Consider the following 27,615-nt stretch of genomic DNA (forward strand, 5'->3'; position numbering starts at 1 on the left):
GAAACCACAGGAGACCATCTTCAGGGCTGCCGATAGTGCGGATCGAACCCAATATCTCCCGAATACAAACTCATATCTACGCAATCCTAACCGCACGGCCAACTCGTTCGGTGGTAGTTTGATTATGAAACTAAATGGCTTGCAAATTAATATTTACGACTTACCCATTTTCTTGCCCAAGGAGAATTATAACTACCAAGCTTGACGGATTAATTCCAAAGTCGATGATGTTGATAATATTACTACTATCGTAATAGATGCCAGACTGGCAAAATATTGTCCTCGAAGGGAGTTTGTTAACGTGCCTGTAAACTCGCCAACATAGGTTTTTTATATTTTAAGCAAACTTAAATACGAACAGACAACGACGAGATTAAATTCTACAACCCTCGGAATTGGAGGCTTGCACCTAACAAACTGCGTTGCTCAGCTGTCATAAAATTAAGAATAAATCTAAGAGGAACTTGCAGCAAGTATGCTGGTTAACGCAGTACGTCACTTATTCCAACACATTTCTTCAAGTGTCGCATAATCAAAAAAGTATTCAAGCGATGTAAAAGTAGAGGAGTTAAACATGATCTTGCTCGGAAATATAAACTGATTAGCAAAACACAGAGTACTGCAATGCATTTATAATGTAAGTCACGCACGAGGCACTTCTATTCATGTGTTCGCACCTCTTCTGGCTGCGATGCCAACACTGCACATTCTCCAAACTCGCGAAATGAGTACCTATGTAATCACTTCCTTTGTTGGTAAATCCATACACCTCAACGTTCCCCACGGGCAACTGAATGCATTGTTTCCTCAAATCTGGCTCATTAATGTTTAATGCAGTTTCGAAATTTTCTACTCAAGAGGAATATATTAATATATTAATATCGGTATTTAATATTTCTTTCCAGTGACCACAAACCTATCCAAAATGCTTCTACTTTACTCCATCGCGGCAGTGCTCACCATTGTCCAAGGAGTACCATTCACATTCGTGAATAATCATCCTTCAACCATTTGGGTGGGATCTCTCGGAAATGCTGGGAAACAACCAATCAATGGAGGTGGCTGGGAAATGGCACCCGGATCACAGGTACAGAAACTCTCAGTTGACTGATAATGTAGAATTATACTTGTTCTATAATAATTACTTATATATTCACATTCTCCAGATAAGACTTGAGGTAGATCCATCCTGGGCTGGTCGCTTCTGGGCACGCACAGGCTGTAATTTCGACGGCAGCGGGCGCGGACACTGCGGTACTGGAGACTGTGGTAATGTCCTCAAGTGTAACGGGGCCGGTGGTGTTCCCCCAGTCACACTGGCAGAGATAACACTGGGAGGTTGGGGAGGAAATGATTTCTACGATATCAGCAACGTTGATGGCTTCAACATTCCTGTTACGGTGAGTATATTTCTCTTAATGTTGCGAGTGATAATGAGACTGCATTATTATTTTATATTTTATTTAAATGATATTTGTTCGTGGCGTCAACCTCTGTAGATCTTTGGCCACTACTTTCAATATATAACATGAACCTGCGTGCAAGTTGAATTGCGGAAGTGTAGAGTGTTGAATGTGAGGAAAGGAACGTTAAGGACGACGCGAACACCCAGTCCCCGGACCAGGGATATTAATCATTACAATTAAAAACTCCTGACCCGGCCGGTAATCGAACCCGGGGCCGCCGGGTGACAGGCGGACGCCTTGCCCCCTACACCGCGGGGCCGAACATACTACAGTAAAGAGACCTTAAAAAAGATGTAGATATATGTTGTGCTTGACTTGGAAACATGAACAAGGAACGACTAATCGAGGAAGCCCGATAAATTATTTTCTGCGAGCAATGTCGAATAAACAGCACTCAATAAATATCTTGGCGCGGTTCGGGTCACGTCGCTGTGATCTTGCACTCGGGAGATGGTGCGTTCTAACCACACCGTCGGTAGCCCCGAAGATGCTTTTTGTGGTTCCCCATTTTCAACCCAGGAGAATGCTGGGACTGTGCCTTAATTGCAGTCACGACCGCTTCGTTCCCAATGCTAGCCCTCTCCCATCTGAAAACCGCCTATACGTTAGCGCGACGTTAAACCATTGGCATTAACAAAATCTCGAAGGGCTATTTCAGGGATCCTTTTATAAACCTTCACCCTTACCGTAATGACTCTGTGTTCCATAAGTGGCGGAAATGACATAAAATTTTGTTAACTCATCTTCACGGAAGACCTAAAAATACTGACCCAGGAGAGAAATGATTTCTTTGTGTGTCTGGCAATTTTCTTCAAAAGTTTTAATATACAATTATAACAAAAATGCCAATTTTTAAACTACAAACCGAGATAACAGTACAGCTGATCATGGCGGCGGAGTAAGAGTGGTGTGATGATCGGCTCCTGAGTATTGTGTAATATAAAGATACATATCATGTGCAATGAATGCAAATGTGAAATACTGCAAGCGTGAACGTATAAACGTAACTACAACTGTTTAAGCTTTACAGTTTTATTTATTATTAATAATTTCACAGTGGAGCCAACGAAACCCAGGAACATGGTAACCTGCGCTGTGTGTGACAAGGAGCTGGGCAAAAAAAGAAAGTACAGTGTGGACTACAGTATGTGAAAAATGGACTTACGGTAAATGTACTGAAATGAACAATGGCAAGTGTTGTGGGGCAAGTACGAATCAAAAGCGTGCTATTCTATTGAGGACGTGGTAAAGTTGTTACTAGAGCTGCAACGTGAAATAAGGGAACTCAAATCTGAGCAAATGAAGAGAGAGTGTGAGCTAGGGAAGTCTATAGATTTCTGCCATGAAAAGACAGACAGCAACGCTAAGTCTATTGCTGAGCACGATGACCCTACAAGGAACATTATTGAACACATGGAAGCAATCTAGGTCGAGAACTCTAATCTCGGAGCCCAGTTGAAAAGTCTCGGCACTCGATTAACAGTGTCTGAGCAATATTCCCGCAGAAACACACTTGACATATTTGGTGTTCTAGAGACGACGTGCTGGAACCTTTGAAGCGCACAGGGAGAACTCTGGGCCTTCAAGAACGAGAAAAAATGATAGATGCCTGTCACCTGTTACCTAGTCTATCCGACCAGTCTCACAGTGGGATCACCGTGAGGTTTGCTCGACGTTCCGACAAGGAGAACTTCATGCAGAGAAAGTAAGTTAAACACAATTTTTCTACACGGCACCTAGGATTTCCGGACGACAGCTTCATTTATCTAAAAGAAAGCCTGGCGCCGGAGAAGAGGAAGCTGTTAGCACTCGCTCGTAGATTCAAGGCGGAGCACAACTACAGGTATCTATGGGTAAGAAATTGAATCATACGACTTACAAAAAGTGAAGGTTCAAAGAGCTGTGTAATTAATGAAACTGAAGACTTGAATAAGTTAAATTAGAAATGCCAACTTCGACTTCTGATGTTTCATGTCCTTTGTATTGTCTGCACTATTAGGAATGTGAGTGTCCTCCGAGTCAGGTATGTTCAGAACTCAGAGAGCAGCGGGCCTAATCATCTTTACTTTCAATTCACAAGGGCTTCTATTCATAGTTACCGGCATTCCTCCCTGCATTACTTGAAGAGTTCTCACTAAGTAAGTCATTAAACGTGTGTTACCAGAACTGTACAGGTCTAAGAATCAAGCTTGACTTATTTTATAGAAACTTATTAGGCGAGAAGTTCTATCTGTTGGCTTTGACGGAGAGATGGCTAAATTCTTCTGTTAGCAATTATGAGCTCTTTGATCAGAGATGTAACGTACTTTTATGCGATCGTAATAAAATATCAACACGTAAAGAACTTTGCGGAGGTGTTGTACTAGCTGTCGGCAACAAATATAAGGCCTCACAGGTTGACATACACTATGTGATCAAAAGTATCCGGACAGCCCCAAAACATACGTTTGTCATCTTAGGTGCATTGTGCTGCCACCTGCTGCCAGGTACTCCATAGCAGCGACCTCAGTAGTCATTCGACATCGTGAGAGAGCAGAATGGGGCGTTCCGTGGAACTCACGGACTTCAAACGTGGTCAGGTGATTGGGTGTCACTTGTGTCAGAGGTCTGTATGCGAGATTTCCACACTCCTAAACACCCCTGGATCCACTGTTTCTGATGTGATAGTGAAGTGGAAACGTGAAGGGGCACGAACAGCACGAAAGCGTACAGGCCGACCTCGTCTGTTGACTGACAGAGACCGCCAACAGCTGGAAGAGGGTCGTCAAGTGTAATAGGCAGGCATCTATCCAGACCATCACACAGGAATTCCAAACTGCATCAGGATGTACTCCAATTACTATGACAGTTCGGCGAGAGGTGAGAAAACTTGGATTTCATGGTCGAGCGGCTGCCCATAAGCCACACATCACGCAGGTCAATGCCAAACGACGCCTCGCTTGGTGTAAGGAGCGTAAACACTGGACGATTGAACAGCGGAAAAACGTTGTGTGGAGTGACGAATCACGGTACACAATGCGGCGATCCGATGGCAGGGTGTGGGTATGGCGAATGCCCGGTGAACGTCATCTGCCAGCGTGCGTAGTGCCAACAGTAAAATTCAGAGGTGGTGGTGTTCTGGTGTGGTCGTGCTTTTCATGGAGGGGGCTGGCGCCCCTTGTTGTTTTGCGTGGCACTATCACAGCACAGGCCTACAATGATGTTTAAAGCACCTTCTTGTTTTTCACTGTTGAAGAGCACTTCGGGGATGGCAACTGCATCTTTCAACACGATCGAGCACCTCTTCATAACGCACGGCCTGTGGCGGAGTGGTTACACAACAATAACTTCTCTGTAATGAACTGGCCTGCACAGAGTCCCGACGTGAATCCTATAGAACACCTTTGGGATGTTTTAGAACGCCTACTTCGTGCCAGGCCTCACCGACCGACATCGCTACCTCTCCTCAGTGCAGCGCTCCGTGAAGAATGGGCTGCCATTCCCCAAGCAACCTTCCAGCACCCGATTGAACGCATGCCTGTGAGAGTAGAAGCTGCCCTCAAGGCTAAGGGTGGGCCAACACCATATTGAATTCCAGCATTACCGATGGAGAGCGCCACGAACTTGTATGTCATGTTCAGCCAGGTGCCCGGATACTTTTGATCACATAGTGTAGATGTTTCAGCTCAGCATGTATGTGTTAAACTTCTGAGCGAAAGCATTGATAGTATCTTTATTTGTGTGGTATACTTTCCGCCCAGTACTAAACTGGCTGCATATAATGAATTTTACGAAGGTATTGAAGCCAGTCCTATTTTAAATAGTAAACCGTTAGTAATATTAGGGGACTTTAATTTACCACAAATAACCGCAGAAAACGATATAGCGCATACATACGTACACCTAAATAATTTCTTACAAATCATGGGATTAAGAAATGTTAACGGCGTTGTTAATAACAATGGCAGAATGCTTGACCTAGTATTGTCAAACATCACTCCCATTACAGTCGCCAAAACCTCTCGCACCAGAGGACAATCATCACCCGGCCTTAAACATTACTTTCTGTTACCAACAAGAGGGAGCAAAATGTAATGATGCGGTAAATAAAATTGTATACAATTATATCAAGGCAGATTTTGAATAGTTATACAGAGGACTGTCGCACATAGATTGGAGCTTTCTGAAAAATTATACTGACGTTAACCAGACATTAGATGCATTTTATTCTACATTTTATTGTTATAAATTCCTGTGTTCCGGCAACCCTCGGAAAAAGAAACTATACCCCTGTTGGTTTACGCAACAGATAATAAGAAATATCAGGTGGAAAGCATACCATCATAGGAAGATGCGCGAAGGGCAGAGAAATCGGGCTTTCCATTCCTTAAAATTCAACGGATTGAGAAGAAGTGTTAAGAACGATATAAGCATTGTGTATAACGCCTTTATCGGGCAGGTAGAGCATGAAATAGGTGTAGATACGAATAACTGTTGGGCATTCATTAAAAGTAAACAATGGAACCCCTATGTCAGTGTAATGAATTACAATGGAAAAGAATTATTAAGCGACAACTCTGTTGCTGACAGTTTTGCAGGCCATTTCTCATCTATATACTCAGAGAAACGGACGTGGAATCATTTATCGAAATATGAGAATACGGAAATGGATTCATTGATGAATGTACTAAATGTTATTAAAATTATTACTACCGAAATTCAAAACGCATTACGCAAGATGAAACCTAAAATAGTCGCAGGCCCTCCGTATATAATTAAAGACTGTGGAGATAATTTCTTATACCCTCTCTCAATTATTTTTAACATTTCGCTAAAAACTAGAACCGTTCCTACAAAGTGGAAGATAACGCGAGTCAGTCCGTTTCGGAAATCCGGGATAGGTCAGTAATTCATAACTACAGACCCGTTGCAATTTCTTCCGCGTTACCAAAAGTTTACGAACAAACCTTCTATGGGCAAGTGTTCAAACACGTAGAAATTATCATCAGTGACACCCAACACGGCTTCAGACAGGGAAAATCGACAACGACAAATCTGTTGGAGTTCACTCATCAAGTTTCGGCAACCACGGATGCAGGAGGCTAAGTTGATATAGTTTTCACAGATTTTAGAGAAGTATTCGATAAAGTTGATCACGATGTACTGAGCCGTATCCTGCCGGCCCATGATAATAATTGGAATATTATTTGACCCAATATGTAAAATTTATTCATAAAAGTTACAGTCTAACATGTTAAAGCATCATATCCCAAGATAGTTGATACCGAATGTTGAGCAAGACAGTGAATCGCTGGATATTGCTTCATATTTCCGTATGACCGTGAGAAAGGATAGCGTACCCAAGCGCTGGCAAGGATCGACACGTGTATTAGATGCTGACCAAGCAAGATATTTCAGCCAATGGGAACTTAAGGATTTGGCAAACCTGGAGGCCACACCGCGCTAAATCTTAATTCCAGGATGACCAACGTGCTCAGTTGATAAAGTCAGTTTCTGTGGGTAATCGGTTTTCCACAGTTTCAGAAGTCAGATATATTTGGAAATGTAATATAAAAATTGGTGGAAGAGATTTGCTAGTGGTTGAGCTGTGTTTTGTAAATATATCACAATAAGTATTGTGTCATTATATACGACGAATTCTCTGATTGGTGGTTGGTTCAGACACCCGGGAATCCCAGTATTAATGGCGTCACCGAAGCCTCCTCAGTAACCCTAGATCTGGAGAGCGTCACTCTGTGTTAAAGACTTGGATAGTGCGGAAGCACCAACTCTGTAACTCTGTGTTAAATGCTTGGATAGTGCGGAAGCACAAACTTTGATTGGTGATCGTGATTAACGTGGTGTTATTCCAGTAACAGTAACTGGTTCTCAATAATACTTTAAATTGTGCAGTTGCAATATTTTACTGTACTTGAGTAAATGGAATAGTATAATTTTTGGCAGAGTTTACTTTCAATCGATAAAGACGGTGTTTAGTGACCGCTGAGTAACAAGTGTAGTGGAAACGTGCTATAGTTTCACTATTTCGCGACGGGCGCGTTTTCGCGTGGAACTTCCGTAGCGAACCGTGTACTGCTTTTTAAACTGTATTCTCACCCTTTAAGTGAAGTGTGTAATATATATGTGAATCGGTGTGTTGAGCTGATCTTGTAAAGAGAAAGGGTATTTCGGCTCGCAGCATTAAGCAGCGAAGATATTATCAACTATAGTCTTCTGTGTTCCAGTGAATTATTTTCCAGCAAGATGATGGATACGCCTGCAGAGGAAGGAAGTGTATTCCCACATGTTAATGCTGTGATTAACATGGTGTAGATCCCTAAATCAGTGGGGATGTAAGCTGCTATCCTGGTATCTCGAGAGTCGTCATGTAAATACAGTAAGGCGCATGTGTTATTTATGGCATGATATGTAAGTTATGTTAAGGTACTAGGGCAGTGTAGATAGAATTTTTATTTTCATGTAAGTAAGCCTGACGGCATGTGTTTGTTTAATTTTGTTACTATGATAGATTCGGATACGAGAATAATGCATGTTTATTTTATTTTCATTTTGCTTTATGATTAGATGTTTGAGAAAATGAGGGATTGATAGGATCAGTTGTTGTTTATTTGTGTAAGTTACTTAGCGTAGGATATTCCGAGTTTTCCTTAAATATATGCCAGAAGGGCTAGATGGACAGGTTCATTTTTATACAACGTTAAACACGTATTAGTTCATTTTATTTCGGTTATTCAGAGAGACAGGTATAGCTATTTTGCATGATGCATGGTTTTACAGAAGCTGACAGAAGGAGCTGCAGAACGTCGCTGTTAGAATAATATCTTTGAAGTTAAGTTGGATTCTGTTTGCCTGATGGTCTGCCAAGGACTCGAATTGCGTCTCATTATGTGGAAAGGCCAGTGGGATTCATGAGAAATAATGAGATAAAAATTGCATGCTGAATTATAATGTATTGGTGCAGGCTGATTGTATGCCTGACAAGATAAAGAGTATTGTGCAGATGTGTGTGCCTGCCTAGTGTCTTCTGAGTGTACATTGTGATCAGAATGGACAGTGTTAATTCCAGACTATTGAGTCTGATGTTGTCAAATGGCCCAAGCATGCTAAGAAGAAATGAATATACGTGAGTTTCCGTGTAGCCGATGAAAGGCGTTATCTCGTGGCAAGCTGATTTCTGGCCTGTGTTTATCTGTAAGTGTGAAGGAGACAGTATTTCCTTGTGGCGGCCTCGGGAGACAAAATCCAATCTTTAGCATAGTGGGGTTCAACATTTCTTTCAGCTCGTAATCTACCCGGAAGTACATGACGGATGACCGCGCTGTTGAGCGCTCAAACGCAGCAGAAGGAGGCAATGTTGCCCATTGCTTTCTTCATGATATCAAGGGTTATTTATATGTTTTTCCCTTACAGGATGATGTTTTACATTATTATTTGTGATTGTATACCTTGTCTCGTTGTTTTAAAAGGGAACAGCCCGAGTGCTGAAATATTGTTGGTTTATCTAGTTCTGTCTAGATCGTTTGCAGTGAACCGGGATTCACATTAGAATCAGTGTAGCATTTAAGACTTTACTCGATATCCGATATATATATATATATGTGTGTGTTTAGTTTGATTATTTGAATTGTTGTAAATACAGTGTAGGATTTGCCCTTAGTATTTTGCATAACTTACATAGCGTCCATTGCGTCTTAATTATTTTTCTTTCCGTCGTAGTTTTTCTTTATAATGTAACTTTTATTTAATTGTAATTTCGGCGACTCTCGGGATTAACTTAACTTTGAAACCGTATCGTTGGGATGCGATAGTGTGAAACTCCATACGGAAATACCACATGCCAGTGTTTGCGTACACTTGTTGCCATACAATATCAACATTGGACTATAAGAAGAAACTCAGTCTTGATTTATATAATGTTCTTTGATGAACTTGTTTTTTTTAATGTCAAATTTGGTATAATCATTCAATTAACGTTCTAATTTCGACTTATTTCTAATACTTTGAGTTCATTTTTTTACAAATTATATTTTTCTTGATTTAATTATTTTCATGTGAGATGATCGGGGGTATTTATTAATAAATCCATCTTACCCCCTATGATTGTTATACCTCCATTTCCTGTCATTGATTGCTATTTTAGTGTAGAACTTCGACTTTTTATCCTGACCCAATCGACAACCAACCCACACTCTGCCCAACCCTGAGTTAGTCGGATGTTTATACAGGAATGGAGGCATCGTCCTAGAGGGTATTTACCCCTGGGTACGGTACAGTACTTTTAAATAAATTAGCTCATTATGGGCTCTCTCACAGCTTAATCAAATTATTTGCAACATATCTCTCTGATAGACAACCATTTGTGCCTTACGAAGGATTTGACTCTGCATATTACAAAACTCGGTCTGGTGTTCCACAGGGTTCAAATCTTGGACCATTGTTCTTCTTGCGACTTATTAATGATCTTCCTAAGTGCGTACAGTATTCAAACATATTGCTATTCGCAAACGATAAAAACATTTTTAGAACCATTCGATCACAGGAGGACTGTAGATTTCTTCAGAAAGACTTCAATAGCATATCACATTAGAGCGTTACTAACAAGTTAGATTTTAACATTAATAAGTGTCATGTAATGGTATTTTCCAGGAATAAAAATAAAATTAGTCTCTCGTGTAATATTCTGAATACTAATCCATCATCAGTGAATTCTATCAAGGATCTTGGTGTACATTTTGACGCTAAATTGACGTCCTCTCTACACATAAACGAAGTTGTTGCAGATACTTACAGAGTGTTAGAATTTATTACGAGATGCACGCGTTACTTCACAAATCCCGAGGCAATAACGCTATTATACAACTCCTCTGTAAGAAGTCGGCTAGAATATGCATCGCTCATTTGGAATCCCAGCTTTAAACTGTATGATAACAAAGCTGAAATGGTGCAAAACAAATTTCTTAGATACCTTACGTACAAAATAACTAATAATTACCCTAAATGTAATTCATATGATGACTTAATGAAACAACTTGGCTATAAGTTTTTAGCAGAAAGCGAGTAATTGTAGTTCGTCTATTTGTCTACAGACTATTTAACAATCTTATTGGTAGCCCTAACTTGCCCTCTCTGTACAACTTGTCTGCCCCTAATCCATCTACACGCCCAAAACATATTACCTTCTACTACTCTAGATCAAGAACCCAACAACATAGTAATTCACCAGTGTTAAACTCAATGAAAATATTTGATAAATACAGCAATGAGTACAGACTATATATATTCGCAACTACACACACTTCCATAGTAAAATAATGTAAACAAATTACTTAATTGTTTTCTGTTCTAAACTAAAATCCCACTTTGCTGACTCTTATTGTTAAGCTCATAACTTTAGTTCTCTTTCTAGTTTCTAGTAATATCATCTACCTCGTCATAATTATTACCTTCGATAACATCCAGTGGCGTATGCTTCGATCAGGAAGTGTGCTACCACTAGACTTAGGTTACACCTTTTCGATAGTAGGTTTAGTGAACGTCAAGCCTCAAGTGTTTTGAGCCACCGGAGTAGCCTGCCGTGTTGTTTCCGCCCTGCCCTCTGCCACTGCCAATAATCAACACCTGATCACTGGAAATGGTAGCTTTGGGTTTAACAAATTAAAGTCCGGCTTTATGGCTAAATGGATAGAATGTTTGCCACTGGTCCGATGGCCCCGGTTCAATTCTCGGAATCAACCTCCTCATACTCTTAATTCCCCTGGCTTCGGAACTGGGTGTTTATGATGTCTTCGCCATTCATTTAATCTTCATTGGGTCACCACGAAGCCTCTCCCCATGCTATGCACCACATTATTATTACTATTATTATTTTCAAATTAACATGTGGAATTTTACAGCGTTACAAGCGGTCGTACACGTCGTTCACTGGTTTATTAGCTTTCTCGGTAGATCAGTGGCGGTGTCCGACCCATGATCATGGGTTCGATTCCATACAACAACAGAGAATACTAAACCTGAAAGATTGCATTTCATTTTTGCAGCTCTACGTATAGAAAGAAAATTATATTACTCCTATAACAGCTGACATAGCAGTATCTTCCTACAAGGATGCAGAAGTAGACAGGAGTGAAATACTAGCACTCTGTTATCTATATAATTAAAACAGAAATATGAGGTGTGGAAGTGTATGTGATAAGGAACGCATGGTTGCTCTCTTTCCCTGATTAGCAGTGGCGATGTGACGGACCGAAGCTTTGCACACCTATCCCCTCGGTCTCCTCACCTATCTGATATGGTGGCGTGCCAGATGCGACCGTACCTCATGCGACCCGTGCCACTAACGACCGCATAATCTGTAACCGTGCCCGATGCGACCGGCGTTGACAAGCAAATTGTCATTTGATAAGTTGTGTCATCACCCAAGATAAGGTAAGCTAAACGAAGTGCAATGCCATTTCAATAAGTCCTATAAGCAGCTACTGCCCCTACTTTACATAACACTTCTGGGGGAAACTCGTTTTACAACACGAAACATGCTGATGCGTTTACGTCTTTTCCCACCGGGCAAGTTGGCCATGTGGTTAGAGGCGCGCGGCCCAGAGCTTGCATCCGGGAGATAGTGGGTTCGAATCCCACTGTCGGCAGCCCTGAAGATGACTTTCCGTGGTTTCCCACTTTCACACCAGGCAAATGCTGGGGCTGTACTTTAATTAAGACCAAGGCCGCTTCCTTCCCACTCCTAGCCCTTTCCTATCCCATCGTCGCCTTAAGACCTGTCTGTGTCGGTGCGATGTAATGCCACTAGCAATAAAAAGATCCTAATTCTCTGAAATAATTTAAGACTTAGGCCTACTTACTTATCGTGTCCTATTAGTACCAGGAGTGTCCGAGGACATGTTCGGTTTGCCTGGCGCAGGTCTTTCTACCTGACTCCCTTGGGCGGCCTGCGCGTCTGGATGTGGGATTATGATAATGAAGCAGGGAGAGATGAAACCCGGTTTCGGCACGTAGCCTACTCCTCTCGAATAACCAAGGGGTCTGCTAAATGCTTTACGTCGCCATCCGACGGCCGAATCACCATCAACAGCATCATATCCCCTCACTCCATTTGAACACTGCGAAAAGTTTTGGATTTGAATCCCGGCTTTTGGCATGCAATCTAGTGATTAGAAACTGTCTACCAAGTATGTTCATACCCTGCCGGCCAACATTCTGATGGTGATTTTTTTTTTCATCCAGGCTAAGTGGCTCAGACGGCTGAGATGCTGGTCTTCCGACTCCAACTTGGCAGGTTCGATCCTGGCTCAGTCCGGTGGTATTTGAACGTGCTCAAATACATCAGCTTTGTGTCGGTGGATTTACTGGCACGTAAAATAAGACCTGCGGGGCTAAATTCCGGCACATCGGCGTCTCCTTAATGATGATGAGTATGATGCTTGTTGTTTAGAGGGGCCTAACATCTCGGTCATCGGCCCCTATGGTACGAAATGAGACGAAATGGAATTACAATTTAAAATTACAAAATTCATCCACCTGACCCGAATTCAAAACGTGATGATGAGGAATGAATTGATGAATATGAATTTAAAACAATCAGTGGATAAGACGCGCAATGCCTAACATTCCCAGAAACAATATTACTGACCAAGGGACTGCTTCCAAAGCCCAATCCTCAATCGATGATGCTTGTCTGAATGGGTCAATATCTATGTCAACGATCCCGCATAATGGCACTTATCGCTAGTAAAGGAGAACCATGGTATTTCTCAAGCTGCGGTACTAATCAAAGGTAGCGTAAACTCACGGTGTTCCAAACATTAAGGTACTACTCACAAGTATTGTACTTCGTAAAGGTAACGCAGACCTATGGTGTTTCTCACAAAATGGCGCCACTCACAGCCAACGCAAACCGATGAGGTTCCTCACCTAAGTGTACTAATCACGGGCGGCGGCATTCCTGTGGTGTTCCTCACACAGTGGGTACTAATCACTGGCAACGCAGACCCACGGTGTCGCTCATATAGTGGTACAACTCACAGGCAACGCCCAGACCCGTGGTGTTGCTCACATGGGTACGACTCACGGGTACTGGAAACCCACACTGAACCCCGCTTGAGTGCTACGAATCACAAAACTATTCAGCACCTAACAGAGTGGTACTACTCGCAAGTAAAGGCGACCCATGGTGTTCTCTGCGTGATGGTACGAATCAAAAGTAGTTTCGTGGTTCTAATTCAATCATTCCTTGGTCGCCTCTTTTAGTCGCCTCTCACGACAGGCAGGGGATACCGTGGGTGTATTATTCGTCTGCCTCCCCCACCCAGAGGGGCTGGGTGTTTGGTCCGCGAGAGGTATTTTATTTCCCTCAAGTCCGCCGGCAAGCCGGTTAGGACGCCCCTATCCGCCACCTGGGACGCGCCACGTGGGCGTCTCCTTAAACCATAAAAGTAGTTACTAGGACGTAAAGCCACCAACATTGTAACCATCCAGGCTTCTCCAGCCCTACTAATTTAATAAAATATTTTACGCGATATCATTTGATATCAAGTTTATCCGCCATCGGCAATTATTCGTAATAACATATTTATTCTACGTCAAGCATTTGTAAATTAGGTTTTCGCAATTGTATTGTATCATTTATTATTATATTATGAAAGATAGAAATTTATTATGTATTGGATTTGGTTAATATGTTGAGACATAGTTGTTGTCATTTCATCTCATATTTGTGTATACGGAGAAGGTTATTCTTGAGCGTGGAAATTTACATGACCCACTTGGGTTTCACTTATGAGCCAAGGCTAGTAAACAGCGACCCGCGCGCGAGGCTTGCAAGCTGGTCAGCTACATCATCGCCACGCCTACTGGATTTGTCAAGAAAGAAGAGAAGGGGAGTTGATAATTCGATCTATCGAATCAGATACTTCGTTGTGTATGAGTTTTGAGATTGAACTGTTACCAAGAGTGGGGGTGAGCCCGGATATATATGGAGATCCTAACAAGATAACTACTACTTCTGCTGTGAGCCTAACAACCTATCTACTACTTCTACTGTGAACATCTACTGTGAACGACGTTATTGATTTTGAGACGGTATGTGCTCGCTTCGATACAGTACTCAGCTGCGGTAATGTTATCGGATCTACGTGAGACGAAACAAGCTTACGGCTTGTGTTATATTCAGTAAATCTTCTGGTCGAAGAACTATGTTTAGTTCAAGTCCACGGAATTTGGTACAAGTCTGTACCGTATAAATAGTATAGCTCAGTTGGTTTGAGATTTCTACTAACATGGAAAAATTCATATCTCTGAATTTTCTCCTCTTACGATCAACGCTGATCAGTTTTTACAAGTACAGGGCCAATGTCTAATTTAAAGACTAGGCAATTAGGGAGTGTTAGTCCAGATAGCCCATACTACATCAGAGAAGGAAGGAAGGATGCCCATGGAGCAAATTCTACATCGAGAAGAAGAGAACAAGTAACCACGGAAACCAGATGACTTCAACGGAAGCTGCAATTGGTGAGCTTCAATTAGATAAAGCAAGCAATTGGTCAATTCAGTAAAGTAAATTCTAAATTCCTCCACGCTTTAAGGAACTTTTCCGATTCATCTCATTTTTTTGTATAATAAATTCATTTGTATTTTATATTGCGTTAATTTTCTTTCTTAAGCGATACTTAATGGTTAATTATTTAAAATCCTACCCCTGTGATTTAAGTATAAGTCTCTATGCTAGTAAATATAAATTTTGGTTTACAGTTTTGTTTAAAACTGTAACCCTGGCGCCCAAACATCACATAGAGAAATGGGAAACCATGGAATGTTAATTGTTTCTATTTGCGTGGCAATTTGCGGGCAAGCCACAAATAGTTTATTTGATATTCATGTGTTCCAAGGTAATAACTTTCATCTCCCCAAGTGTCTTGATGAGGGGTCGAACAGTTACAACATTATTATATTTTTCTTTCGACCAACGGCACTCGAACCTGCTAACAACGGTATCAGACCTTTATTTTAGAAAAGACCAAGTTAGCTACTTATAAGCAATCTGCCACTTGGTGACAGCCCTTAATGCAGATCAATTGTAAGTGATTGATGGGTCGCATGCGGCACGATGCTTTTCCGCTCGGTCGCTATTGGCACGATAATGGCCGGGTCGCATCCGGCACGGTCGCATCTGGCACGTAACCATCTGATATACAGCAGCAAGCCGCTCGAGGTGCGTCGAGGGGAGAGGAACGTACTGCCAGGGCTGCAAAGTCGGTCTCCGATGCCTTGCACTCACAAATACGAGCGACGTTTTTTCTCATTCCATTCAAGTTTTGTAAATGGAACAATGCCTCAGATGATTACATTATAATGTGCTTTAATATTTCCACTGTCTCGTTTGATGTTTGGGCTTCACCGATAGCCTTGGTAGCCCTCAGTATACACCAATGATAACATCACTTCCTTTACGTATAATTACAGTACTAATGCAGGTTCATAGCCGTTAGTAAATACTTTTAATTGTAATATGCCAAATACCTTGTCACACTATGTGCATATGTAACTGAATATTTGTAATATTATGCTACTGAAGAAAAGTGCATTTTTATTTAATTTATGACTTTATTTTACAAGGACTTTCATAGGAGATAACAATTTTAATTTGATGTTTGTTTTTAACGTAATAGTATATGTAGAGGCCTACGTGTTTCAATTCATTAGGTTTATACGTGTCTAAAGCAAAATAAATAAATAAATAAATAAATAAATAAATAAATAAATAAATAAATAAATAAATAAATAAATAAATAAATAAATAAATAAATAAATAAATTCGGTAGAAAAATTACAATATAATACAACAAAAACAGTTGGCGGAGATAAACATAATTATGATACAGAAGCTCATTGTGATATTTCCATATTTTTCTTTTTTATATAAGCTGCTTTATGTCGCACCGACACAGACAGGTCTTACGTCAGCGATGGGATAGGAAAGGGCTAGGAATAGGAAGGAAGCAGCCGTGGCCGTTATTACGGCTCAGCCCCAGCATTTGCCTAGTGTGAAAATGAGAAAATCCGGAAAATCATCTTCAGAGCTGCCGAGAGTAGGGTTCGAACCCACTATCTCCCGAATGCAAGCTGACAGCTGCGCGCCCCTAACCGCACGACCAACTCGCTCAGTTTTCTTCTTCTTCTTCTTCTTCTTCTTCTTCTTCTTCTTCTTCTTCTTATTCTGATGATGATGATGATGATGATGATGCCTGCTCCGTTCTGCGAAGGTTGGTGGTCATACAGGCGATTATATATTTGTCGTTCACCCCATAAAATAAGAGAGTGTGTACCTTGTTGGTACCAATTTCTCATGTTATGCAACCAAGATAACCTTATTCTGCCAAGTTTCCGTGTGTCGTCAATTTTCCCTTACATAACAAGTTGAAAATATCTACTTCTTTCCACATATTTTGCGCGCAAGTACGTCAGCTTCCGCTTCTTAACTGTCAGCATAACTTCTGTCCACATACTCATACGCTTCAGAACTTCAGAGCCTGAAATCCTTTCCACCATAAGATACGAAGTATTTGTCGATATGTCCACAAGTTCAAATGCCTCTAATCGTTAGCACAAGTCGTCCATCCTTCCGTTCGATATCATCATATCTCCATCGTGTATCCCATAATCGGCTACTACATATCACAATGTATACTGCTTAATTTCGAAAAAAATACTTAGGAATATACCAATCATAATAATAAGAAGAAGAAGACGAAGAAGAAGAAGAAGAAGAAAATGATGATGCTTGTTGTTTAACGGGGCCTAACATATAGGTCATCGGCCCCTAAGAAGAAGAAGAAGAAGAAGAAGAAGAAGAAGAAGGGTGGTGATGATGATGATGATGAAACCCGTCAAGACATGACTGTCAATGGGGGTAAAGATTTATTGAAGGATTTCCTTATATACGACATTCCTAGTACACTTTTTTTAACACATGTCCCTTCGTCACATCGAAACAGTAGGTTTTAAGGCGACGATGGAAAGGAAATGGCTAGAACTGCGAAGAAAGCGACTGTACCCTTAACTAATGTTGCCTGGTGTAAACATGGGAAAACACGGAAAACACGGAAAACTATCTTCAGGGCTGCCGACAGTGGGCTTCTTTTCTTTCAGGTTGCTTTACGTCACACCGACACAGATAAGTCTTACGGCGACAATGGGACAGGAAAGGGCAAGGAGGAAAAAAAGCAGCCATGGCTTTAATTAAGGTACAGTCTCAGCATTTACCTGGTGTGAATATGAGAAACCACGGAAAACCATTTTCAGTGAGGTTCGACCCCACTCTCTTCCGAATGCAAGCTGATAGATACGTGACCCAAACCACGCAGACACTTGCTCGGTGCATTCCTTGTACTATTACCTTTTGGCACTATTGCAACCTTATAATATCACTCTCTTGACATTGCAACGTTTAACTGGCCATGGCCGAAAACTGGCTAAGGTAAATAGAGACCTTCACATCCCTTGAGGTTTACTGATCGTGATACAAAATGCCAAGGAATTTGGAAATTGATGCCTCTTGAAAGAAATTGAAAGTGTTTTGTCGGATGTAGTTAAGTTAATTCGAGGGATTAGAGATTTCTGCCCATCTTTATATCCACGCATTATTTCAAAATCTAAACAATATTCGTACATACTTCTTACAATATTATGTCTAATCTGGTTCTTTTCAGGAGCCATTGGGAAACGCTCTAATTTCTAAGGAGCATAACTATGGCTCCTAGTTTAGAATATGTGGAGGAGAACAATTAATTCCAAGGTATAAACAATTATGTAGGAAATTGAAGTAGCTAGCTTTCATCTTCACAATTAACCTGTTGACGCTTGTGTATGGTTTTGAACTACCGGGTGAAAGCCCGATGAATTTCAAATACCATAATGAAGAATGGCAACTTTCGAGAAAATGATGACATCTTTCGCAGAAGTTAACGTTTTGCTATAAATTTCAACCACGATATCATCATGTGCTAAAATTAAGGCTTGTAGTTCAATAACATTTGATCCACCAACCACCTACATGGGGGGGGGGGTGTCGTTACCGATTTCTTGCAAAAAATTACCGAATTCCACTTTTTTGTGGTCTTGCGCCCATATTATTATATAAGCGGTGTGTTTTGAAGAAGGGTCAAAGAGAAGAGTATGTAATACAATTAAATAATTGTTTGGCGATAGGTATGTGGAAAAACCTTTAAGAAATCTCCCCCAAGAACAATAATTTTCCCACCAGAAGGAATGGAATATCGTTACCTACGATATATTTTAGAAGACGATTCACACAGATTAATGAATCGCTATTTGACACTGGGGCTTTATCCCATATTGAGCCGAGCTAATCGAATATCGTCAGCTGCTTTGGAATTCAATTTTAATCCAGACGTGGAGCTTTCATTTACATTTAGAGAAATTTTGAATGTAATGTGCACCGTTGAAAAGCTGTGCAGCAAAACAACGGCTATTTCTGTCCACGAAGTACAGCTGACCCGGAAGACGTCTGACTGCGCATACGTGCCTATCCCCATCCATCTCCCCTATCGCGCCACCTGCTCAGCGCTCTCACGGTTCAGGCGGCCTTGAAGTACTGGCGAGGGCTTTAGCAAATCAGATAGCTATACTTCTTTTAATAGACGGCAACAATTGTTATGCCTTTAAAGACACTCTGCAAATCTACAGGCCAATCTCACTGATGAATGGTTTTTCCTTGGTGTTTTACCGCGCAATTGTGCGCTGTGCAATACATTTCTTATTGTCTGCGGATGAATACGTTTACCAGATGTGGTGATATGTGAAGCTAATGTTTGAGCACTTATAAAAGGGTTCTTTGTCACTTGCCTTATAATTTGCCGGCGCTCCCTATTAGTAAGTGCTCGCGGAAGGCCTGATCGATGCTTATTCACTGTGTCTATGGTTTCTTCATTTCGTTTAATAACGTAGTGCACTGCGGAATAGTTGATGTTCACACTTGTCCCTGTTTCATGACAGCTTTTGTCTTGTTGACGCAACCACACAATTCTATCACGTTGAGATCGTGAAAGCTCTCTTGTTTTGGGACTGATGTTCACTGTTCTAGATAAAAACATGCTCTGACCGCTAGTGCTTCGACGTGCAGTACAGTGGAGTAAAATGTACGTCATACTATCACCTTTTTTTTTTTTTTGCTAGTTGCTTTACGTCGCACCGACACAGGTAGGTCTTATGGCGACGATGGGACAGGAAAGGGCTAGGAGTTGGAAGGAAGCGGACGTGGCCTTAATTAAGGTACAGCTCCAGCATTTTCCCGGTGTGAAAATGGGAAACCACGGAAAACCATTTTCAGGGCTGCCGACAGTGGGGTTCGAACCTACTATCTCCCGAATACTGGATACTGGCCGCACTTAAGCGACTGCAGGTATTGAGCTCTGTACTATCACCTTCCTCGTAATGTTTTGCTGAATAGAAGCTAGTATGCACATACGTTTTTGACATGCGATATTACATTGTTTTGTGTTCTTTTGTAATGTTTGTTAGTTAAAACGTGCAAATGCGTACAATTTCTTTCCTGGTGCCAACGGCCGTAGCCGTGTTGAAACACCGGATCCCGTGAGATCTCCGAAGTTAAGCAACATTGGGCGTGGTCAAGATCTGGATGGGTTGCCACGCGCTCTTGGTGGGGGTAAGGGAATGGAGGAGCGAAAAGGAACTGGCCACCCTACCGCACGTAAACTCCGGCTCAGGCACACCTCTCTGCGGAGGTTCGGACCTGCTATCGGGCAGAATACACCTTATCTACCTCTTTCCTGGTCATAAGCAATGACCCAATATAATTTTCAATACTAATATTGTCTCTCCTTTGCAGTTATGCATGAAATGCTGGGTGTACACATACTTTTTTCACCCACTGTACGTTCATCCCACAAAGTGCTCACCAAAGTTTCGGTGACGAAAGACAGATATAACAAAATTCTTCAAAAAGAAGCTAATGCGTCTGTTGATGCCGTAATTGTAGCCAGATTTACATGGGGTACGAACCGCAGAGACGTCAGAGACTCCCAGAAACACAAACCGACATTAGAACGGCGGTCATCTCGGTAGTAAACCAGGGACAATCATACTCATGCCTAACGCTCTCTTTTCGAATGCAGTGTGACTAACGACGTAGTCATTTTGAAACAGGTGAGATATCCGACGTTAAGCAACAATGGCCGTAGTCACGACTTGGATGGGTAACCACAAGCTGTTGGCCAGAGGAGGGGCGGGAAGGAATTGGCCATGCTACCGTAAGTAAACTCTGGCTTAGCTGCGGGCACTGACTAGTTCGTCAACGTCCAGGTTTAGATGAGAAACGTCTAACTGTACTTCATATACGTCAATGTAACATTCAAGGAAAATGACCGTAATCAGAAGTAGTCCTACCCTCATCATGAATTTACCGAGCTCAGAACATTTTAAGCAAGCCTCGGACCTATGGGAGTAATGGAGTCCCACTCCCATTTGACATGCGAGGGACTCCTTGGAAACAACTTGGCGAACGAAATGGAATTCGATGGGGAGCTATAAATATTAAGGGGGCTTATGGAAGAAAGAAGGTAGAACTGGCTGAGTCAGCAAAGAGGATGCATCTGGATGTGCTAGGAGTAAGTGCTATTCGGGTAAGGGGAGATAATGAGGAAGAGATAGGAAATTATAAAGTGTTCTTGACGGGTGTTAGAAAGGGAAGGGCAGAGTCCGGGGTAGGGCTCTTTATCAGGAATATCATTGCACGCAACATAGTTTCTGTTAGGCACGTAAATGAGCGAATGATATGGGTAGATTTGTCAGTGGAAGGAATTAGGACAAGAATTGTGTCCGTGTATTCACCATGCGAGGGTGCAGATGAGGATGAAGTTGACAAGTTTTATGAAGCATTGAGTGACATCGTGGTCAGGGTCAACAGCAGGGATAGAATACGGCTAATGGGCGATTTCAATGCGAGAGTTGGGAATAGAACTGAAGGATACGAAAGGGTGATCGGTAAATGTGGGGAAGATATGGAAGCTAATGGGAATGGGAAGCGTTTGCTGGACTTCTGTGCTAGTATGGGTTTAGCTGTTACGAATACATTCTTCAAGCATAAGGCTATTCACCGCTACACATGGGAGGCTAGGGGTACCAGATACATAATAGACTATATCTTAACAGACTTTGAATTCAGGAAATCTGTTAGGAATGTACGAGTTTTTCGCGGATGTTTCGATGATACAGACCACTATCTGATCTGTAGTGAACTAAGTATCTCTAGGCCAAGGGTAGAGAAAGTGAAATCTGTCTGCAAACGAATAAGGGTAGAAAATCTCCAGGACGAGGAAATTAGACAGAAGTACATGGATATGATTAGTGAGAAGTTTCGAACAGTAGACAGTAAGCAGGTTCAGGATATAGAAAGTGAATGGGTAGCATACAGGGATGCTGTAGTAGAAACAGCAAGGGAATGCCTAGGAACAACTGTGTGTAAAGATGGGAAAAGGCGAACATCTTGGTGGAATGATAAAGTGAGAGCAGCCTGTAAATGTAAAAAGAAGGTTTATCAGAAATGGCTCCAAACAAGGGCCGAGGCAGACAGGGATTTGTACGTAGATGAAAGAAACAGAGCGAAACAAATAGTTGTTGAATCCAAAAAGAAGTCATGGGAAGATTTTGGTAATAAGCTGGAAAGGCTAGGTCAAGCAGCAGGGAAACCTTTCTGGACAGTAATAAAGAATCTTAGGAAGGGAGGGAAAAAGGAAATGAACAGTGTTTTGTGTTATTCAGGTGAACTCATAATAGATCCCAGGGAATCACTGGAGAGGTGGAGGGAATATTTTGAAAATCTTCTCAATGTAAAAGGAAATCATCATGGTGGTGTTGCAAACAGCCAAGCTCATGAGGAGGAGGAAAATGATGTTGGTGAAATTATGCTTGAGGAAGTGGAAAGGATAGTAAATAAACTCCATTGTCATAAGGCAGCAGGAATAGATGAAATCAGACCTGAAATGGTGAAGTATAGTGGGAAGGCAGGGATGAAATGGCTTCATAGAGTAGTAAAATTAGCATGGAGTGTTGGTAAGGTACCTTCAGATTGGACAGAAGCAGTAATTGCACCTATCTATAAGCAAGGGAACAGGAAGGATTGCAACAACTATCGAGGTATCTCATTGATTAGTATACCAGGCAAAGTATTCACTGGCATCTTGGAAGGGAGGGTGCGATCAGTCGTTGAGAGGAAGATGGATGAAAACCAGTGTGGTTTCAGACCACAGAGAGGCTGTCAGGATCAGATTTTCAGTATGCGCCAGGTAATTGAAAAATGCTACGAGAGGAATAGGCAGTTGTGTTTATGTTCGTAGATTTAGAGAAAGCATATGGCAGGGTACCGAGGGAAAAGATGTTCGCCATACTGGGGGACTATGGAATTAAAGGTAGATTATTAAAATCAATCAAAGGCATTTATGTTTACACTTGGGCTTCAGTGAGAATTGATGGTAGAATGAGTTCTTTGTTCAGGGTACTTACAGGAGTTAGACAAGGCTGTAATCTTTCACCTTTGCTGTTCGTAGTTTACATGGATCATCTGCTGAAGGGTATAAAATGGCAGGGAGGGATTCAGTTAGGTGGAAATGTAGTAAGCAGTTTGGCCTATGCTGACGACTTGGTCTTAATGGCAGACTGTGCCGAAAGCCTGCAGTCTAATATCTTGGAACTTGAAAATAGGTTCAATGAGTATGGTATGAAAATTAGCCTCTCGAAGACTAAATTGACGTCAGTAGGTAAGAAATTCAACAGAGTTGAATGTCAGATTGGTGATACAAAGCTAGAAGAGGTCGATAATTTCAAGTATTTAGGTTGTGTGTTCTCCCAGGATGGTAATATAGTAAGTGAGATTGAATCAAGGTGTCGTAAAGCTAATGCAGTGAGCTCGCAGTTGCGATCAACAGTATTCTGTAATAAGGAAGTCAGCTCCCAGACGAAACTATCTTTACATCGGTCTGTTTTCAGACCAACTTTGCTTTACGGGAGCGAAAGCAGGGTGGACTCAGGATATCTTATTCATAAGTTAGAAGTAACAGACATGAAATTAGCAAGAATGATTGTTGGTACAAACAGGTGGGAACAATGGCAGGAGGGTACTCGGAATGAGGAGATAAAGGCTAATTTAGGAATGAACTCGATGGATGAAGCTGTACGCATAAACCGGCTTCGGTGGTGGGGTAATGTGAGGCGAATGGAGGAGGATAGGTTACCTAGGAGAATAATGGACTCTGCTATGGAGGGTAAGAGAAGTAGATGGAGACCAAGACGACGATGGTTAGACTCGGTTTCTAACGATTTAAAGATAAGAGGTATAGAACTAAATGGGGCCACAACACTAGTTGCAAATCGAGGATTGTGGCGACGTTTAGTAAATTCTCAGAGGCTTGCAGACTGAACGCTGAAAGGCATAAGTCTATAATGATAATGTATGTATGTATGTATGAATGAAATGAAAACAGTACAATTAAAATGTTTTTATTGTCAGTAAGAGGTAAAAGGCTGTCATGCCATCAACAAAACTTTTCTTTATATCGCAAGAAGGTAAACACAATCCAAGATGAAATCATATATGTTTTGTCTTCTAGGTCTTCATTGAATTTAAGACGGAACGCATTTTCCCACAAGCTTATCCACGGATGTATTCTGTTTGCAGTTTGTTCCAACAGACAAATCTGGAAGTGGATATCACTGCACTGCAGCGGCTTGCACAGCCAACCTCAATGCCGATTGTCCAAATGAACTTCGACTGATAGCCAATGGAGCAACAGTGGGTTGCAAAAGCGCATGTCTAGCTTTCAACACGGACCAATACTGCTGCCGAGGTAATTATGGAACTCCAGACAGGTGCAAATCTTCAGCCTGGCCGAAAAACTATCCAGCATTCTTCAAACAACGGTGTCCTCTAGCATACAGTTATGCTTATGATGACCAACGCAGCACCTTCACGTGCTCTGGCACAGGTTACAAGATAGTTTTCGGTTAAATAATCACTGTATGAACATAACCAATTAATTATGCAAAGTATTCATGATAGCCTTAAAGCTTATCTACAAATGCCTAAGACATATGGTGGTTGTAAGAAACTAACAATTCTCCACTGAAATAACCTTTCCCGTGAAAGCCCCATCAAATATCTTCATTTATTACTGAAATTTTGAGACTGAGGATAAATTATTTCTAATAATGGAATCCGCTCATCAGACAGTTTGAATACAGGACCTATCTTAATTATACCGAAAAGAAAATCAGGAATGCCCTTCGTGTTAGTTAAAAAGAACGATGGCGCAATCGGATTAGCGGAGAAAAATGTTTTCGAGAAAATTAGATTACTTTGTTACCTCCGGCGCGCGATTCAAATAGTCGAACTCGCCGTATTTGCACTGCCAGAGCGCGAATCGCTGCCCGCTGCTGTGTTTCAGCGGCGAGAAGGAGTGGGCAGGGAAGGGAGAGGAAGTGGGGTGCGCGATGGACGGAGATAGAATTAATGCTCGGTGTGAATGCACAAGTTTCTCGTTCGTTTAGTGCAGTCACTTCCCAACCCCAGTAGGCAGTATACAGATTCTTGCCCATATTACCTACTAGTTTTGCGGTACGAATTGATGAGAATAGCTACACTTCGGGACACCAAAGAAGTAAAGGCCGATATGCACCTAGCATATGGCACAGCAAATGGCAACGGGAGAGAAGCCGCACTGATTTATGGCGTCCAGCACCCTAATCGCCGCCAAACTCATTATTCACCGTAAACTCATTATTCACCCTTCGTGACCACTGGCAGGCATCTGCGTGAAGGAGAGAGGCAGAAACCCCTCACGTCGCAGTAGTGCACACATGTCAGCATCGGTTTAGTGTCGATATTTGGGCCGTCATTTTCGGTGACTATTGACTTGGACCGTATGTCCTTCCACCTCATCTGAACGGTAGGAATGCTACCGTTTCTTGGTAGAATCACTGCCTGGATTATTGGAAGATATTCCTGAGTACACGGCACTGAATGCAGCAGTATCGTAATGGCCCTCCACCGCATTTCATTTGCCGTGTCAGGCAAAACTTAAATGATCATTAGCCAGGGAGAGAGGTAGGCCGTGGTGGGCCAGTTAAAAGGCCTCCGCACTCGGAAGATTTAACTCCCATTGACTTTTGTTGTTATGTGAAGATCGAAGTAGAAAGGGAGAGTATTGAAGATATACTGTAATCAAACCATTGCGCGTACTGTTTCTTTCGTTGAGTATTTCATTCTTTTTACAACGTTGTGAGTAAACGAATGCACGATCGTTTGGCGGCAGGGATGCATCTTCGCGCATGTTAAATAACAAAGAAAGTCCCTGAGACGAACGGTCGAGGGGAGAAATACTACGTAATCAGATGTATTCCTCGACTGATAAGTGTGTCTTAATTACTGTGTGTTCGTTTAATGTGTGTGCAATTACGGCTGCTTAATAAACAAACTGTAGATATTGCCTGTAACAGACAAGGACAATATTCTGCGCGAGTCGAACGAAGAAATTTGTGCATTCGCGCGGAGCATTATCTCTGTTTCCATCCATCATAAACGTCACTTCCCCATCCTTCGCTGAAGCACAGCAGCGGGCGATAATTTGCGCTCCAGCACAGCAACTATGGCGAGTTGGTTAATTTGAATCGCGCGTGGGAAGTAACAATGCAACGCCATTTTCTCGAAATGAACATATTCTCCGCCAATTCAAATGTGCCATCGTTCTTTATATAGTACGAAGAGCATCCCTCCCTGATTCTTTCTTTGTGGGTATAACTTAGGTACACCCTGTATACATCCTACGGAAAAAGATAGCATTTTTTGTACAATCTAACAAGCTGAGGAGAGGTGTTGTTACAACTGGATACAGAATTTAAAATAAAGCAATGTACTATATATTATACAACAATAAAAATAACTTTAATAAAAGTGCATTTAAGAACATAACCTAATTACATGAATTTATTTTCCCATCCTTCCCAGGCTAAGTTATTAAAAGACATAAGGAAAAAATTAAAGATGAATAAGTCTTTCTCAGAATGAGGGTGATAAATAAACGGTCAGTATTGTAACGGTTCAAATCCCGTTACAAGATGATATCTGTATTTTTATTATTGTATGATTTTATCTGTATTTTATTATTATTATTATTATTATTATTATTATTATTATTATGTCAGTATTATTATTATGTTATCTGTGATGTTGTACTATTATTGTAATTATCCGTTTTATTCAATTTTGCAATTGCCTGTTGCTTGCAAGATTGCACTTAGATGTAGACACATATATACGTATGTGTAGTATAACACTCAATACCTGTACAGTGAGAATTGTAGTATATATCAGAGATGGGATGTGACGTTGGGGCATTGTGCAATATTAGTGGCGATTCTGCCAAGTCATCGCCAGGCCATGGCTACGTCATCGTATTTATTTAGAATATGCGCGCACGGTGTCATCGCCGCGGGGCTATTTCACCACTGTATGTAATATTTGTCGCGTAGGTGGGAGTACGTTATTGTTATTTCTGGAGATTACGTAGCTGTGTCAACCAACGTCTATAAAAGGTGGATGCACATTGTAGCGTCAGTCATTAGTTATACGGATGCAGTACAGTGAAGAAGTCTACTAGATCAAGTGAACGAGAGATGGTGAAGACTCAGTGAGCCATTATTGGTCATTGAGAGAGTGAGACCAAATGGTTGGTCCGTCACTTAGTGGAAGACGCGGACGCAAGGCTTACCAAGGAGTCAGAGAGGGCAACCCTGGACCTACCAAGAGGTCATACCATATTGACTTACAAAGAAGTCAGATGATATGGAGAAGAAGCAGTCTCAAGGATGTATCACCACGTTAGGCGTGACACATCTACAGTAAACACCAGAGCAATGGATTACGTCGGAATTACACTCAAAGTGTTGAAGGTACAGTCAAGTGAATCAGTGAGGGAAATATTTCGTATAAATTGTTAAATGTCCGGTCAAGAAGAATTCAAATTCATGCCTAGTTTCTGTCAGTTGCAATGTCATAATTTCATATTCTCATCTGTTTTATCGCAACAAGACTCACTATTTTTTGATATATTAT

The 27,615-nt window shown here is 41.5% G+C and overlaps 2 protein-coding genes across 3 annotated transcripts in view; one reads left to right on the plus strand and one right to left on the minus strand.

Moving 5' to 3' along the window:
- The window catches only part of LOC136864160 (angiogenic factor with G patch and FHA domains 1), a 663,154-nt gene that overhangs the window by 28,476 nt on the left and 607,063 nt on the right, over positions 1-27,615 (minus strand). The window lies entirely within an intron of this gene.
- On the plus strand, positions 909-26,464 carry LOC136862855 (uncharacterized). The gene is made up of 3 exons (XM_067139118.2): positions 909-1,087; positions 1,167-1,400; positions 24,184-26,464. The coding sequence occupies exons 1-3, from the start codon at positions 926-928 to the stop codon at positions 24,511-24,513; spliced, it is 726 nt and encodes a 241-aa protein (XP_066995219.2). The 5' UTR covers positions 909-925; the 3' UTR covers positions 24,514-26,464.

The sequence above is a fragment of the Anabrus simplex genome, chromosome 2 (genome assembly GCF_040414725.1).
Source record: "Anabrus simplex isolate iqAnaSimp1 chromosome 2, ASM4041472v1, whole genome shotgun sequence".
NCBI classification, from domain to species: Eukaryota; Metazoa; Arthropoda; class Insecta; order Orthoptera; family Tettigoniidae; genus Anabrus; species Anabrus simplex.